The sequence below is a fragment of the Drosophila persimilis genome, unplaced genomic scaffold (assembly GCF_003286085.1).
Source record: "Drosophila persimilis strain 14011-0111.01,24,50 unplaced genomic scaffold, DperRS2 tig00000000-arrow-pilon, whole genome shotgun sequence".
NCBI lineage: Eukaryota > Metazoa > Arthropoda > Insecta > Diptera > Drosophilidae > Drosophila > Drosophila persimilis.
In genome coordinates, this window is record NW_020825288.1 from 21,881,355 (window position 1) to 21,899,636 (window position 18,282).

An 18,282-nucleotide genomic window follows, 5' to 3' on the forward strand; every position below is an offset into this window, starting at 1 on the left:
CCGGAAAGTATGCAGCATTAAATTTTCGCGTTATGCATCAGTGCAGGCCCGACAAATTACTGCGAAAATTGATTCGCAGCCAAGGGAGGAAAAAAAGCATCGCAACGAACAAAGCAGAAAAATTGATAGTTGCGTCTGTGTGGCTTTTTCACACGTTCACAGTGGATTTTGTAGTAGCTCTTTTTGTGTGGAATTTTGAATTTTGTGATTGTTAAAATGAATGCAGTTTTGGATTTCGTTATTTTAGTAAATGAACTATATACATTACATACATAAGTACAAAAGAGGGTAGGTTGTGGATGGCCGAACTTTAAAGTACACTATCAAATAAGGTTTTTAAAAAATTAAGATCGTTAGTTAACCTACTCTTTATAGGCCGATATGTATGTACCATCATTGGACTTAAAGATGTATAATCATAATCATAATCACCATAATCATTTTCAGTTATCTGAATAAAAATTGAATTCTCCTCTCCCCGGTGAAAGAGTACAAAATTATGGAACCGAAATCATATAATGAATGGGACAACAAATAATATGCTCATTAAATTTGATTCTAGTTCATATAAAAAGAAGATACATTTATACATACATATTTATGTACATGTGTAAATAAAATAAAATAAAATAATATCAGCGGAAAATAATGAATTGATTTTCCAGCTTATGGTATTTACTATTTATATAATGGAAGATGTGTATTGGAAACAAATTTGTATAGAGTTTTATATAAACCAATATGCATTTATTATTTGTTTGATGTGTTCCCAGTTTAAAGTCCTCCTATTTGAATTTCTTTAAATATAGGTTGTCTTCTTTTTATAGAAAAGCCAATTTCAATTGAGTTTCCTCAACGTTACGTGCACTTTAATGCACTGCCAATTGTTTATTGTTCACTGCTCGCTGTGTATAGTAGGGTTCCCGACTGGGTCTGCATCACTACGTTTTGAATTGGGTTTGGCAAAGCTTTAGTTTTGGTTACGTATTGGTACCCTATAGTCAATTAGTTGAGGGGAATATTGTTCAAATTATTTCCAGACCGCTGTTTGAAGAAATTGAAGAAATACCTGTGGTATCCACAATATTTATGCATTCATATTTATTCGATTCAGTTTACACATGCATTTTGGATAGCTTTCTGCTCACGCCACTTAATTGAATTCGTAATAAAGGGTATCCCTTTTCGGAATATCAATTCTATTCTTCCTTTCGTGTTTTCTTGTTTTGTTCGCCCACTCTCTAATTGAATTGTTCGTCGGTGCAATTTAATTTCTGCGCAGCAGTGCATTTTCGTTATCACTCACCCCGCTCTGACGAAGAAGCAGGCAGCGACAGCGACAGCGACCGCGCAAGCACAGGCAAGCCAAGCCAAAGCAAAAGAAAACATCAGCAAAGAAAAGGGTGAATGAACAGCGATAGAAGGAGCAGACAGAATGGAATGGTTAACCGGTTCGTCTGCTGCAAGGTCGCAAAGGATGAGAAGGGAGATACGGGTGCAGGAGTAACAAGTGTTTTTGGGCTGCCGGCAGTAATGAAGCGGAAGAAAGAAACGACGTAAACGTGAATCGTAACAGATGGACAAAATGATCGCCCCCCGAGATGGGGAGGAGCACAAGAATGCCAGAGGCGGTACACAAAGGGGAAACAAGGTGGGAGAGGGGTTGTTTGTCCTAAAAAAAACTACATATTCCCTGAATCTGGCGAATTATGTTTACTCTTCTTAATGTAAACACTCGAAATGTTATGCCGCAAAATCCAACCTCTCACAACCACAGCCCCTGACAGCGGACGCCCTAGCGCAGCCCAGCCTTCAATACACCAGCACCAAACAGAGAGCACACGCAAGTAAAACAATTAAATCTTGGCGTACAATAATTTTGCAGCTGGTGTAGTGAACCGATTAGAAGAAGAAGACGGGCGCACGAAGAGAAAAAACAATAACATGAAAGAGGTGGATTCAGCGGCCGACGTTTTTGATACCCTGGCAGGTATGTGGTTCATATCGTCGTACAGTGATTTTGTGAAGAATTAAAGTTTATCTCTTCCTATGGAAGAGTACTGCTTGCTTACGAGAAAGAGGCCTGTCAGATGGATTATTTTCCCTTAGAACAGATCCGAGAGACAGTGCCTTCACAGCACTGCAAACATCTCGACAAAATCATCACGCTATCTGTTAGGGTATAAAAACGAAAAGGGGAAGAAGAAGCAATGCTTAAGCTAATTGAAGCGATCGAATATGGAGAGGCCGCTGTCGCTGCTGCCGGGTAAATCAGTTAAAATCGAAGCGTTCGCCGCAACGGAACGCGATCCAGTGAGCGAGTCGAGAACTATCTAGAGATCGCCAGAAATAACACATCCAGAAAGAACGACATTGACATTCAAGCGGGCGTTAATTGCTGACTCCCTACCTCCCACCCCTTCTACTCATCGATCGGGCGGCCGGGGTCAAGTGCTGTCAATTGAAAGTGTCAGGTGGCAGCCATGAGGCAACTGCCGCTACTGCTCTGGTTCTCACTGTGGCCGGTTCTGGCCAGATCCGACACCATTTGCAGCTCCCTGGAGCTGAACAAGGTCGCCGACTTTCAGAAACTCCAAAACTGTACCCACGTGGTCGGACACGTACGGATTGCCTATGTGGACCTGCCTGCGGCGGGCAATACAAGCCTGCAACTGCTCGCGAGCAACGTCACGGAGATTAGCGACTATCTGATGGTGTATCGGTGCGCGGGGCTGCTCACCCTGGAGGCGATATTTCCCAAGTTGCGCATCATTCGGGGTCAGGCCTTGCTTTTCGATCAATATGCCCTCGTCGTATACGAGAATCGGAATCTGCGAGAACTGGGCTTGGTCGAGCTGTTGCGCATTCAAAACGGTTTCATTCGCATCGAAACGAATCCGATGCTGTGCTTCGTGGAGACCGTGGACTGGATGCACCTCCTGGGCAATAGGAGCCAGCAGCATTTTTCCCTCAAGGTAACAAAAGGCACTTATTATAGAAAGGTTTTGAATGCATATCGGTGTATCTTTGCAGCACAACAAACCTCCCAGTCATTGTCCAGTGTGTGGAGGCTTGGCAGCTGACTATGCCTTCCGCATAAACATCTCTGATTTTTGCTGGAACATGAACTCCACCCAGATCCGACCTACTCCGCCCCGCCTCGAGGGCTGTCCGGTGGCCTGTGGTCTTAATGGGTGCGACAATGCGGGAAACTGTTGCCAGCATAGTTGCGTCACGGAATGCTCGGATCAGAACTGTACGCTGTGTGCCAAATATCAGAGTAAGGGAAAATGTGTAGATCAGTGCGTGATTAGCTACGAATTACATAAGAGGCAGTGCATCAGCCATAAGGAGTGCCGTCAGTTGGGTATGATACCGCTCACTCGCGGATATCGCTGTGCGGAAAAATGTCCCCCCAATCAGAAGGAAGTGCGGGATCCAAATGGATTGGCCAATTGTCAGGTGGAGTGTAAGGGTGTGTTCCATGTGAAGAGTGGGGCGGACCTGGAACGTTTACAAGACTGTGTGACCATCAATGGATCACTAATCATCGAATTAACCAACATAAAGGGTGAGTTTTTTTATTAGATGAATTTATTTTGAGCTAATTTTTCATTTTAGAGAAAATTGTGGCTTCTTTGGAGCAGTCATTGGGGAGTCTCAAGGAAATCACTGGCTATCTGAAAGTCTTACACTCTGCCCAGCTGATGTCTTTGTCGTTTCTACAGAATTTGGATTTAATACGAGGTGATCAGCTGATTGAAAACAAGTAAGTGACTAAAACTTTGACTGAACTTTTTTATTCTATTGTATTCACTTCCAGATATGCTCTCTTTGTGGTAAACAACCATCACCTGGAGAATATTTGGCCACCCAATCATCAGGTGCTCGTTCAACGTGGCTCTATCTTCTTTCACCTGAACCCCCGCCTCTGCCATGAAAAGATTCTACAGCTGGAGCCTTCGCTGAAGAGTGTTCAACAGATATCAGTGGCAGATGTCTCTCCTAACTCAAATGGCGAGCGCATCATCTGTGGCGATGCAGTGCGGACCTTGAATCCAGTTGTTGACGATTTGAGTGCCACCGCAGTACGCATTATCTTGGACTATATGGACTGGGAGGGCATGGAGACATTGATTGGATATTCCTACTACTATAAGGAAGCCCCCCAACGCAATGTGACCATGTACGATGGACGACATGGTTGCGGGCACGATAAGTGAGTGAGGGTCTAGAAAAATTTAAAAATTTATCCCAAGTTTACATCGTTTTGCAGTTGGCTCATGGATGTCTCGGCCACCAAGAGTCGTCGTCATGTGATTTCCGGCCTTAAGCCCTTTACCCAGTATGCACTTTTCGTAAAGACTCTAACACGAACCGACTATCATATGCAGATTGATGCGTATTCAAAAATCTTCTACTTTAAAACGTTGCCCGACAAACCCAGTCCCGTGGCAAGGATTTATGGCAGTTCGGAACTCAGTACACAGATTGTAAGGATATATAAAACTTTGAATCTCTGCCTATTTATGCTCTTTTTTTGTTATATGACAGCTGCTTCATTGGTGGCCTCCACGTCGTCCAAACGGCATCATCAACAAATACTATGTGACCTATGAGCCTCACAATCTCACTCAAGCAGAGCAGGGAAAAAACTATTTGAATCCGAGGCCTACTAATGTGAGCTACTTGGATTGTCAGTGCGATGATGTGACGTCCTACGATTCGGGCCCACAGCCAGACGACGAGGATTACTACAACAAGGAGCAGATCACCTACGAAGACGCCTTGCCCAATTTAATCTATGTTTCGTAGGTTTTTTCCTAAATTAATTCAAATCTATAAGAGGATTACCTTTGTTGTTCTCTTTAGACGGCGCCAGGAACAGCCCAAGAAAGATAAGTTTGAGAAAGTAATTGACTTTGATGATCTCAAGGCTGGCAAGAAGAAAGAACAACGATCGAACCCAGCAACAACCACTCCATCGCCCACCAATCTAACCATCACTCAGGAAAAGCTGGCTGCCCTCCAATACGAACTATATCGTAACTTTAGTGAGAACCGGCAACGGGCCGTCCAGGATGTGGATATCAGCAGTTTACAGATCCCTCATGCCGTGAAAAAGTGCCAGGATGCCCATGCCTCTGTGGGCCAGAGGGTGGAGGAGAAATGCACTGTCGAGGAGGAGATGAATGGCATCGAATTGCCTGGCACTCAGCATTACTATTACCTAAATCAACTCAAACCAGAGTCCTTCTACCGGGTTACAGTACGAGCCTGCGTCGATGGAGTGATCAATGGCTGCTCCAATCCCACGGAAGCCCTGGTCAAGACCACCAGCCTGCGCGTGGAGCAACTGATGAAGAGCACCTAGGGAGCCTACGGGTGTCTAGGGGCGAAGAAATACTTGGACAATTTCTGTGGAAGAAGAAAGCTACAACGGGATGATCCCCGAAACCGATTTGTATTACCTGACAAGTGATAAATGTTAACTGAGTATTCGTAAATGTCTTAGCTGTAGTTGCTCAATGTTCCTCGAAATGTATTGTAAATGTAAAGCAAATCCTCCAAAGCGACAACAGTTTTCATCAATCTGTGCTAATTTGACTTATCAGCCTCGTTTGAGCTTAACACAGAACGGAGGAGCACTTGAAACCTTTTGGCAGGCTGAACAGACAAGGAACGGAACCCTAAACCATCTAAAACCTCCCCACACTCGCACAGGGACGACAGCTAGCGAAAGGTAATCCTAATGCTGACAGCAGTGATTTTTATACACTTGGAGAGGGTGTTGAGACTTCGTTGAGAAGTTTGCAGGACATAGAAGGATATTGTGTGCCTTCGGCTAAGCACATTAGGTTTTTTTTTTTTTTGCCATATTATATTGAATAATAATTTTGTATTAACTAGAACTTAAACGATGCCTTCGAAAGTCTGCTAGAGTATTCAATGCTTCGATCTGACGTAGTTTGCTGTTCTGGTTGAAATTTTCCACTTGGCCCGAAAACGGTTTCCGTGTGGGTTAGAGAGATGGCTCAAGCGTAAGCCTAGGCAAAACTAACAACATCAACACCTGCTCCCGCCCCTCAAAAGGCTCTCTAGTGCCTCCACTGCCTTTGTCCTCTAGCCCTCCAACGCATGCCACTTAATATGCAAATATGCCACAAAAGAGCTTTAAACTTTAAAACACTGACAAAAACTAAAAATAATCCCCGTGACTAGGAGGGGTTCGGGTGGGAATGGCGCTAGGATGGTGGTTTGGATGGGTACGAAGCTTTGTCGAGACGAGGAGTGTAGCTTCAAGTCGAGTCAAGTCGAGTACGTGTCATGTGTCGCCTTGTTTGTGGCGAACTTTTCGGCGCAGCTGGAAAAGTTCCATGAAAACGTGTCCCACTCAATGCTGGAAAACGCTTCGTGATTGACGCAGGAGCAGTGTGTTCATCGGTGGAGAAGGAGGCAGCAGTGTTTGTAAGAGGATGAGGAAAAGTGCCTGCAAGGGAAAAGGATTTCAATTCTGCCGCTGACACTGACGCGCAATTTAACTACCTTAGACCAAGGACAACCTGGAGGACCTTGGTGGCACTTCAATGGGTGGTTTAACCAGTTTTTCGAGTCACCTGCTGCTGACTATCGCCATTAATTTGCTTGATCTTTTGTCTGAGAATTGAGCTTATAATCTAATATCTAATATTTGATGTGCGTTATTTAAATCAACTCTCCAAACTTTAAGTCAAAGTTGCCGCAAACCCTCTTATCCCATATCCTTCACCTCCATTTTGGGCTGTGGCTGTGGGTCCCTCCTTAAGTGCCATCCGGTCTGCCTTCTGGGGGAAAAGCAGATCCTAAACCAATTGTATTTCAATATTTCAATGTCTATCGCTGCTTTTACTGTTGCTCCATTTTTCGCGTTACTTCCGTAGTGGTAGTCCTTGCCGTGTATCCTCGTTATCCTTGCACTCGTTTGTTATCTATGCACTGCCAGGGCAAGCACTTTGGGTGCGGTTGTTTCGCCGTGTTTGTCAGTGTGTGTCAGTCAGTCGGTCGGACAATATAACTGAGTGCTTCACGACTCTCTCCAGTTTGCCACGGTGCCGTGCCGTGTGTGCACTTCAATTGTCCTTGCCCCAGCTTGGGAGTGTCTAGTGTCGGCAACACCATCGCACCATCGACGCATTTAACTTTGCGTTTTCGCATTTTTGTCTGGGGATACTTGTGCGTTGAGTCGAGGAGCTGAAGCCGTTCCCGTTTGCCGGTAATGGTAATGATGTGTACTAGTTTGGTTTTGAGGCATTGATATATACTATATCCGTACACTTCCAGTGGGGTTACAACTTGGGTGGGGGATACTCTCCCCGCAATACCAAGGAGTGTGTCTGATGGGCTGCGGTTAAGGTTGTGCCATAAATCTTTAGCTGAAGTAGAGGGAAATCTATTTAGAGTAGAGCTAGGGGAAACCTTTCAGCTGAAATGGAATAGAATTTGAGTATTTTAAACGCAATGTTCAGCTTTACTTCAACTTCTTCGAGAAAGTTTCCTTTATAGGTGAAGGTCAAGCCTGAACTATACCTTTAAAAAAATTGCGTAGGAACCATAAAATAAAGTCCATCTGAAGCTACCTGAAAAATTTTAATTTATAATATGTAAGCAATTAAATAAAATATACAAATTATCCCATCTAGCTAATAAGAACAATGAGGCTCTTAGCTTCGCATTACCCTTATTAAATCTGCACCCTAAATAACTTAATTTCATTTAAAACGCAGTGCTTAAGAACTGTTCAATCAGAAACCATTGCAAATGAATAATATCGGTACTCCAGCGAAAATGGTCATGGCGTAATCTTAAGCGCACAAACGTACAACTGTACCACTGTCGAGCTGTCCATCAAGACTTCACGATGCACACGACATGTCTCACACACACGCACACAAATACACAATTGTCCTTTTCAATGACCATTGCCATTGCTTTGTTATCCTGTCGTTTTGTCTGGCTTTGGTCACATTACAAATCCAATTGCCAATGCGAGATAAATGCGCTCGGATAATATAAACTGACATGTGTGTGGGAAACGGTCACTTAGTCGACAAGGACATGCAGTTAAAAAGAGGTGGTGGGTGGTGGGAGGGTGACTAGGGAAGCGAGCGGGGACACGCAGCTGATTTTAATTTTAGTTAAATCAAAATCTGCTGAGACAGGAACCCAGTTTATTGGCTCTCCAGTTGCACTCCAAGGGGATCCGACACGTCTGCACTTAGTGCGTTTGCGCCTGGCAATATCCCTCTCCGTCTCTTTCTATCTCCTTATTCTCCATCTCTTTCTAAGCTTGCATGATGCCAAGCCACACAAAAAGGGGGAAACGGGGTGGTGGTCTTGCCTGGCCCTGGCCTGACTTGAATTGGCTCTGGGCTTGCCTTTGCGTGGCTTTTGGCCCCCGACTGCCTGACATGTGTTTGGTTTGCTGGGTTTTCATAAATAATGAAAAGTGCTGGAAATAGTATTTTCATTCAACGCCACACTTTTCCTACGACCCAAAGTTCTATTAAAAGTCAAGCACGAAACATTCAGATGGCAGATTGCTAGTTTTCCACTTAATTGTTCCAGAAATAATTTAACCCCGAAGCAGTTGTCAATTTGTTGTGAATAATTTACCACATCATTGACTCAACGACCTGTACGGCTGTACATATGAATGTATGTATGTGTCACATAATTGAATTCAATTGGTCGATTTTCGTGGTCAGTATGTATTATTTTCTATGGATAAACATGTGATTCCATATAGTACATGGGTCCTGGCCAAAGCCCAACAATGCGGCAGGCATTGCTCTAGTTTATGGGTTCAACGATTGTCTGGATTGAGGGGGTTCGCTCTAACCACAGCTAAGTGGGTGCTGGCTGAAAGGAGCACCCATTAAAAGTGGGAAATGGAATTATGAATGGTAATTAAGGCTTAGGGCGAATTGAAGGTATAATATGAAGGATAATCCAATGATCCTATAAACTAAACAGAAATGCTTTTATTATACCCCTACAGGGGATATGCCGTTCACTAAAATGATTCACAAATGATTTCCTCAAAGTCCTAGCCTTTTAAAAATTGCTTAGTTTCTTGAAATTGCTTATCACTTCCACTTTGCTTGAACCTTTGCGATGGGAACTTGTTTTTTCTTGGTTCTATCCAAATACTTTGGACTGCGAACCGGGGTTTTTTTAACCTCTTTTGCCACCGTTATAGTCAGTTCTTTCGGCTCCTTGGGGTACAGCATCGTGAATGAGTTGTGTTGGACCCCCTTCTTGGTGATATTTTCCGACGTGGTCTTACTCAGGTCCTTAGTTTCTGGCTGCACATTTTGTTGCTTCTTTGGGAAAATCGAAGAGTTTGGTTTTTTCTGGATTCCCTTCACATTGCCAATCGTTGCCTCCTTTTTTTGCTTCTTGAGGGGCTTTTTTGCACATTTCTTTTTAGTGTTCTCCATCTGAGATGTGTGTATGTTGAAGTTCGTTTTGTAAATGATATATTTCTAAGTTTCTAAAGTTTCACCCAAGCATCGAATATAAAAGGGCATGCTTTTGCTCCATAATCTCCATATACTGAACACTCTTTCACGTTCGTAACAATACCATCAACCACTCCTGGAAAATTACGTAAAGGAAACCAGCACATCCATTGGAAAAACTTTGCTTTGTCTGCCTCACGTTCAAAATTGAAAATTACACTTTAATTAAGAGCTGTGAACGTATTCGAAATGTCAATAGACCAATGCTTTTCCCCAAAAACCAATATCCTTTAGCACTTGTGGCCGTCAATTCCTCCTAACCTCCCCTCACCTCATCAAATCTCCCAGCAGCAGTCAATTCTTCTGCAAATTTGAACAAAAACGGTTTCAATTGTTGCTGCGACGCGTCGCATTGCCATATTTGTCAGCCATTTGCGAATGTTTCTAGCTCGCTCATCTACTATCTTCCTCTCCCTCTCTCTCTTTGTCTGTGTCTCCAAATCGCCATTTTGATTGGAGTGAGGTGAGGCTTTTGAGGGGGGTTTATTCCATTTCCGTTATGGCAGAACGCATTCATTTTGGCATCATCAAGGTTGTATGATGCGTTGGCAAAACGTGTCATCGACACAGAGACTCGTTCCGCCCCGACAGTTGACAACTCCATCAAAAGGTAAACTGGCGGTGACACAGGGGGGTGGTACGCATTGGATGGGGGAGGGTACTGGTTCTGGTTATGCTGTACCCCTGTCGATGCTGTTCAATAAAATGTCATTTAATGTCGATGTACGTGTCCGCGGTAGTACAGCGGCTGCCATCTGGAGCTGGGAGCGATAGAGGTGGACCGATGACACGTCCGAGCCAGTTTGAAGAAGGGGTTGGGGTTCAAATACTCGTAGGCCATGCAAAATTCCACGGACAGCGCTTAAAGCTCATTAATTAAAAAATTTAATTTGATTAAGATTGAACTAAATCTTGGAGGAATATCTTATTATCAGAAAAATCAAGAAAGACCACAAGTTGGCTGGAAAATAATTTTCTAATCGATTTATTTATTTAAAACTTGAATGTTTTGACTTTAATAAGATTAACCAATATCTGCATAATTATATACCGACAAAAATATCTTTAAAGCGGACTCATTTTCTAAATAAGAAAGAAAAAAGCGCAATACATTTGAGACTACTGGGTAATTTTCGATTCATTTTCGGAAATGTACCAAAATCGCTTTAAGCCTTTAATCAAACGGATTAAAAATCAATTACATCGCGTTTCTTAAGTACAGAACGGTTTCAAGGGTTATATTTTAAAAAAGTTTTAAATGAAGACTTCACTTTGATAGAGAAAATCATTTCCAAACTGGCCAGTATTCGAATTGTCTAAGATTGGACCATCAAAGAGAGTAAAAGAGCGCATTTAATTAAAGTGTTTAACCTTTTCCGATTCACTTTCGAGAGTTTTCACTGTGTCACGAGGTCTCTTTTTCTTTTAATCCGCGTGTGTGTATGTATCGCTGCGTGTGTGTGTGTGCAATTGTGGATGATGGCCGGGCGTAATTGGCTTGTAATTGAAAACTTTGCGGATAATTAATTGCTGAAACTTGCCTCACGACATTTATATGGTTTAAGCTGAGGTTTGTACGCGACATTCGCTCTCATTCTCTGCAGCTTCTTGGTGGCTTTCTCTTACTCTTCTCCGTTTTTTTGTGCTTCCTTGGCTGCAATTGTAAGTTAATTAAGCGACAGCTCGAAAGCAAGTTGCGACTGTCGTTGAAGTTTCGCTGAGAGTGGAACTGTGGTGGGTGTTTTTCTGGAGAAGTTTCCGACTTGGCGGGTTCCAGGATTTCAGATGTTTCGCTTTGGGATTGAGGGGCTACTAATATAATAAGATTAAAACCCTCTGGACTCTAAATAGAATTTAATTATACACCATACACAGATGTAATATGTATTTGGTGGATGTGGATGTGTGAAACACCCAGAAGGAAGCGCTTCCGACACCATAGGTATATTCCTGATCAGCATCAATAGCCGAGAATAGATAGAAAGAGAGCAATATTCGAGAGAGATAGTGCAAAAATCTCCTTATCCCTATGTTTTCCCCAACTCGCATCACAAGCTAGAGAGATTAGAGAGATCACTCCCTCCCCGCATTAATCAACATATCAATTGGTCCCTTTTCCGAACAGCAATACCAAAAAAGAGATAGAGAGCCTGCCGCAGTCATCGGCTCAATACCAATTCCGGCGCTTATAAGATTATATTACATATATACCAGCTGTGTAACGGGTATATAAGTTGGCCCATTGCCGCGGCTCAACAAATTCGCGCTATTGTTTACAAAAATACATAAGTGGTAGTTGCTTTTAGATATTTATTTAGCCTATTTGTTGGATATACTTCAATTCAATTTTAAATACACTAGATTATTACCCAGAACAAAGACGTTAAAAGCAGGAAAATGACGGCATAGATTTGTGTGTCTTTAAAAGGACATTAGTATTTTGCATTAGTATTTGCGTATTAAATACCATTTCCAGGTAACTTTTTGTACCCTTCGAAAGTTTTAATTAATTTGAACTTGTCTCCTGTTGGGCTCCTTTTCTTTGTTTCAATCAAAGAAATATTTTCCCTTTGTCAATGATGGCTTTACTTAAAATCCAAAAGCATTGACAGCATTAGTCTGGCCTCTCTGAGCCATTGCCCGTGGAGTGGAGAGTACATTTGTGAGCCCACAAGTCAAAAGTTAATGCCATCTGTATAAAATTAATGCATATTTAAGCATTGGTCGTTGACACGGCCAGCAGGACATTCGAATTTCGAGTATTTTCGCACTGAAACTAATGAATTCCTAATATCTTAATAATACCTTTAATAACAGATTTCAAAAGGCGCCACACTGGCACTGCTGGCTTCGTGGGGGTTTACTTGGGTCGTTAACATTGAAACGAAAGTAATTTGTCTCCCCATTCGGGGCAGTGCCCTTCTCAGTGCCCCGCCCCCGGGCCATATGTCGGTCGCCTCATCAGCAAACGGACATGCATTGGCCAGGGCTATAAACAAAGTTCTTAATTTCCGCGCCACATAAAACTTATCTTCATTTGCTGGCCCAAGCCATTGGGTGCAGCACTCCACTCTCTCCCGGTGCTCCTTTGGGGGCTCCCCTCCATGCCTTTCCTGGGCTATAAAAATCACAACATAAGCTAAAAACTTTATGCTGAATGCAAACTGGCAAATGGCAAACGCAAGTTTCCTTTTCGTCCAATGCATTTCGCCCAAGGCTCCATTTGCACAGTGGTCTGTCGTCATGTCAAAACAGGCGAAGTGGGCTCTGGTACCTTACGAAATTATACTTAAATTTAATGATCCTTTCGATAATAACAAGTTTTTTATGATTTTTTTAGTGCACTGTGGGTGGACATTGCACGGAAATGTGAAGTCGGGTTTTACGAGCCTGGAAATTAAACAAAAGTTTTGATTTCATTAAGTTTTGGACATATATAAATTCATTACGTGAAGACAGAATGTTTTGCCATTATAAGAAAATTGTGAAAATATATTTTTATTTTTTACAATAAAAAACTAAGCTCCTTTCGATATTATTTTTCTTTATGATTATACTACATTGAGTCATGTGCATGTGGAACAATTAATTAGAAATATGATAAATAAATAAATATGATATTTGAACTTTAAGGTTTTCAAAGTTCAATTGGTCTTATTATTTTGGGTTGAAATAGTCAATTTGTCATATTCCTACTTATGGAATCACTTCTGGAACATTTTTTTCTTTTAAAAAGTCTCTAAAAAAGGTGTAATAACGCTGATTCCTAGATAAGAGTTCTGATTTATATGTAGATTATGAAAGGGCATACGAATTGAATATTTTTTTTTTTATAAATATTCGTTTTGGCAATCGCGAATATGAATGGAAGGTGTTGAATAACTTGAATAAATTAAAAAAATATATATTGATGGATTAATGAAAATTCCCAAGTAGAGAACTGTCAAACTGTCTTTCACTAAAATAAACCTCGGGACACTGTGCCAAGTTTGTTGTCTTCCTCGAGGTTGTTGTAAGCAAAAGTTTTGCGGCTGAGGTCGAATGCAGAATTATGTAGCCAGGCCATGGGACAGGGACTTTGGCAGGGAAAGTGGTGGGAGCAGGCGGGAACACTGGACCCGGGACTCGTTCCTCTTAGTTCCTCTTGGTCTCGCTGCGGCTGATGTTGTTCCTGATGTTGTTGCATTATCTTAATGTTCATTAGGTTAAGTTTTTGTGCATTTCCTTGGCGCTCGCTGTGGTGCTTTGGCTGCTCATTTGTGTGGCAATCTCCCGTCGACATCCTGCATTGCCCTCAATCCACCAGGGGCTTCTACTTCATCTGTGGGGATGGGTGCTGGCTGGCAAAAACTTTTGCATTCCGTTTCCTAGGCGAACTCGTCACAAGTTTTGTGTCCAAGCCTTTATTTCTTCGTTCTTTTCTAGGTTTTTTTATTTCTTTTCAGTTTTCATTTTGAGATAGTTGCCTATTCTGGATTCTCTGTCTTCATCTTTCTGTTTATGTTTCCTGTCTTGATCGAAGTGTACCCCCTTTCACCAGGATATAAATTTAATTAAAAATTTCTCAACTTTCAAATGAAAGTGGCTGAGTGGCGCCTAGAGCTTTTCCCCATTTCCATTGTTAAAGCTCGAAAACTTGCTACCAATCGATTTAAATCGAATCGAAATCGCGATAACTTATTCCGTTACAGTTGTTTCTCTTTTTGCCACTTCCGGTGGTCGCCTGACAGTTCATTAGTAACGTACATCCTGTCATATTTGTCGCCATTTGACATTTTTATTATGGCCCGCGTTTGCATGGGTGAAAGAGGTACCAGCCAGAGGCGCAGCGGCAAGAGCCAGAACAAAAGGTGGAGTACAATAAAAAAAGCAAGGAAGTGAGAGAGAGAGGAAGAGCGTGAAGATAATGCTGGCGGCTCTATGCTCGCTCTCTCGCCCTTGCTTTGTTCGCCTGCTTATCTCCTGCTTCCGTTTCAGAATCCGCTGTATTACAATACCCTGCCATGGAAAGGGTATTTGTATTATTAGAATAAGTGGTAGAAATTTATCAGCCAAGGCTTTGCTTTTTGTAGGACTACAGTATTCTATTTCATGCTCTTGAAGGGAATGATTCCATAGAGTATTGACTGATTTACCAAGATGAGATCTTAACCTACATACAATGTCATTTTGCTGAGCCCATTACTAGTCCTAGCAAGCTAATTGTGTGAGTTCCTTAAACTGTAGGCTAATAGCATCTGGTAGCGTTACACACAGAATTCGAAATATATGCCAATAGATTTGCACCGAAAAATAAAGAAGTGTTTTCACTTACATTTAGACATTAATATGCAAATATTTGATATTTCGTATTTAAATGAAGTATTTTTTTGTTTAAATTAAATACATTTCCCACAAATTGAATATAATATATTTATTTTAAAGTTTTTTTTATATTCAGATTTAATATGATCCCTACCAAAAAGACTTTTTAATACATTTAAGTTTAAATCAAAGTGAATTCTATTTAACTAAAAAACGGAATATATAATATATGGGTTTGTTTCTTTTTAGCATACTATACCATTTATTTTCGAGTGTCATATTATTTATTTTGTTATTATTGGCGATAGTTTAAACGTAAACTAATAATAATGTCCCCATTAATTCTAGCATATCTAAAACCTTAATAGAGTTCTAACCTTTTAGCCCAACCTAAAGAGTATGCGAATATCATCCAAGACAAACAAATTTATTTTGTTCTACTTATTTTTATCATTATGCTTTTCTCCTGGCTTTAGTTTTATAATCAGGCAACCAGTCAAGCCAGTCGTCGCACTGTGGGGCTGCTGCGGTGCAGCAGGATTTATGAAGTTTTTTGGTTTTGTCTAGTTTCTGTTGCTCTCTGTTTCTGTTTCTGTTGGCAGGTCCTGGTCCTGACTTTGCCACTTCTGTAGTAGCTTTCCTGTGTCGGTGCTGTGGGCAAAAGTAATTTGTATAAAAATGCAGGCGACTTTTATTTGAAGCGACACAATGCAACTTCTCTGACGTTGGGGCAAAAGATAATTGAATATATTTCTTTAGCTATGGGCGAGGGAACATTCCACAGTACGGGGGATAACAGACCAAAGCCCTAATTGGTATTACCAAAAAGAAAGAATTTGCAAGAGAGTATTAGTTGCCTTGGGGTTGGAGTTAGCTTAAGGAAGGTCCATCATGTCTGATTGGGTCATTCCTTTAAGTACACTTGTTCTGTCGTGAAACGTTTGTGATGGATGTAAAAATACAGTTGAGTGCACCCTTTTTAAGCAATTGTCTATTCTCATTTAATAGTTAGCAATTAGTAAATAAATTAGTCACCATGTGCTGATAAAAGTAAGTAAAAGGACGGTGGCACTATAATGAAAGGACAGAAAATATAAGGGACGGAGAGTTAGTACAGTTGTTGCCTTAGGCAACAGCAGAACCTATTAGCAGTAAATACGAGTACTTAATCGAAAGTGCAGTATTGTCATCAAGTGGTAGTAATCGTTAACAAGATCATAAAAAAACATTCTACAATAAAAAAGTACCCAGAACTCAATAAAGTCTTAAGGACTAATCTATACTTAGTGGAAAGGTGCTATAAATTCCTAATTGTGGTGCCAATGGATGATTGGACCATGATTTTTTGTTGTCTCATGAATTCTTTCGGGAGACAATATATAAGTTCCGTATGTATGGTCATTTTTGTGCACAAAATAAAAGATCTGTTAACATTTTTAGCATGAAATGCATCACTCAATTATAATCAAATATTTTAGAGCGGGTATATGTAGCTATGCAGCCTATAAAACTCAGACAATTTCCATTCGATTCAATTTGAATTTCCAATTACTTCAGTACACTATCAAACCCCTTCGAATACCTTGCTTAAAGTAACCCACCATTCAATTTGCCATCAACAATAGCTGGGAACATGTGTAGTACACCAAAACCAGGCAGCAAGATTCGAAAACAGGACCAAGCACACTTCCACCTGGGGAAAGGCAGATAGTAGGACCCCCGAATCAAGTCATGGGCGGGCATTGTTATGTTGGTAAGCCCGAATGGTAAACGACACCCGCACCGCATCTGGCATCGGTCGCCTCTAGTTGTACCAATCAACGGCCGTGTCACTAACAGCCCAAGCAGCACTACCACGGACCAGGCCCAGAGGCTAAACGTTGCACTTCGAGAAAGCATCTTTAATTTGGGTACCGCATCAGATATAAAACTGGAAGGAAATAGGAAAATCAGGAGACTATAGAAGCTAGTGTACAAATAAGCACTCAACGGAGATTGAGTATCAGAATTTCAGAAATAAACTTAAATAAGACATACATAGTTAAAACAGAGAAAACATTTCAGTCCCTTAATTTTTTTTGTAGTGTAGACCACATCTCGTGCTGGGCAGATAGATGAAAAAAAACTAGCGAAAGCTGCAGACAAAGGCAAATCGGAAACGGAAGTTGCATGTGAAAATGGTCGCACTGTCGTTCTCAGAGCGGTTGCACAGTGAGTTGGCTTCGATTTTCTTGTTCTCATTCTGTTGCTTCCTTGGCCCGGTCCAGTCTGTCCTGTCCCGCACGGGCCTGGCTGGGATAGGACCCTTGAATGGCTGACTGAAAATGACAGGTTTTGCCTTTTTGTGCCAAGTTCTACTTTATTTTTTTTTTCCTGTCTTTGACTTGTCAATGTTAGCTTCCGTTTTTCTCTTATTTCTCTCTCTATGAAATAAAATTTTCAAATTTTTCGACATACTGAATATTAGTTGATTCATATTACAATGCATTCTTCTCGCAGAGGAGTATGAATTCATTGTGTCTGTGGTGTCGCGCTAAGGGGCACTTAATTTGTCATTGATGGGTTAGAAAATGCATTCGGTAAATTAGTTTCATTCGCAGGACACGACCACAGGGCTTTCGTCCTGGGGTTTCTCCCGCTAAACAATTAATTGTTTTGTTCAGGAGCCAGTGAGCCAACTGCAATGACATTTGTTCTCCCAGTTTCGCAGTGTGTCTGGCTGTCGTCGGCTATAAATTTTTGATTGCCTTTGTTGGTACTTTTGGAACGTACTGGCTTGCTTACTGCTGATGCTGAATGCTACTCGTACTGCTCCTGGCATTGGGCCCACTGGAAAATGGCATTTTGTTTGCGTTTGCGTTTGATTCTTTTTTTGCAGCGGCGCTCCCGTCGACTGAATTTTACGCCTCGTTGGCTTCCCATGCTCTGCGGTCGACTGCCCCACCCGATCGACTCCCATACCTCTTCTGGCTGGGCACAGTCACCAGACCCTGCCTGAAGGGTCGACGGGGCGGGGAGCGGTCGGACTCACACACACAACAGACACATTTCAATAATTGTGCAACAACTGGAAGCGATTATGCAATTTCATCAGACCAAGAGGGAGACACACAGCCACACACTGAGATGGGGTGTAAAAAATCAAGCAAATAGGAAGGGGCAGCTGGGAGGCTCTGGAGATGGGGAATAGCTGGCGGACTCAGGGAGCTCCTACAGGAGAGATTATGGCACCGGCATATTTGTCTCTTTTCTTTAAGAAACTGTTCGTTAAAAGTTGTCATTTTAAAAGTGTTTTGCCATAGATACTTAAATGAAAATAATTAATTATTAATTTTAGAAGAAGACACATGAATTCATTCAACTTATTAAAAAAAACACTATCCAAAAAACCACTATCCTCGCGAATAGAAAATTTTAA

The 18,282-nt window shown here is 41.6% G+C and overlaps 1 protein-coding gene across 1 annotated transcript; it reads left to right on the forward strand.

Annotated features, from left to right (window-relative positions):
- The first annotated feature begins 2,284 nt into the window (after positions 1-2,284).
- LOC6591563 (insulin-like peptide receptor) lies at positions 2,285-5,571 on the forward strand. Its single transcript, XM_002017076.2, has 7 exons — positions 2,285-2,975; positions 3,034-3,571; positions 3,622-3,769; positions 3,824-4,219; positions 4,277-4,493; positions 4,555-4,811; positions 4,873-5,571. The coding sequence occupies exons 1-7, from the start codon at positions 2,484-2,486 to the stop codon at positions 5,372-5,374; spliced, it is 2,550 nt and encodes an 849-aa protein (XP_002017112.1). The 5' UTR covers positions 2,285-2,483; the 3' UTR covers positions 5,375-5,571.
- The last annotated feature ends 12,711 nt before the right edge of the window (positions 5,572-18,282 follow it).

Coding starts and splice junctions, on each gene's coding strand:
- LOC6591563 (XM_002017076.2), top strand. CDS start 2,484: ATGAGGCAACTGCCGCTACTGCTCTGGTTCTCACTGTGGCCGGTTCTG. Junction 3,770..3,823: donor GATCAGCTGATTGAAAACAA/GTAAGTGACTAA, acceptor ATTCACTTCCAG/ATATGCTCTCTTTGTGGTAA. Junction 4,494..4,554: donor CGGAACTCAGTACACAGATT/GTAAGGATATAT, acceptor GTTATATGACAG/CTGCTTCATTGGTGGCCTCC.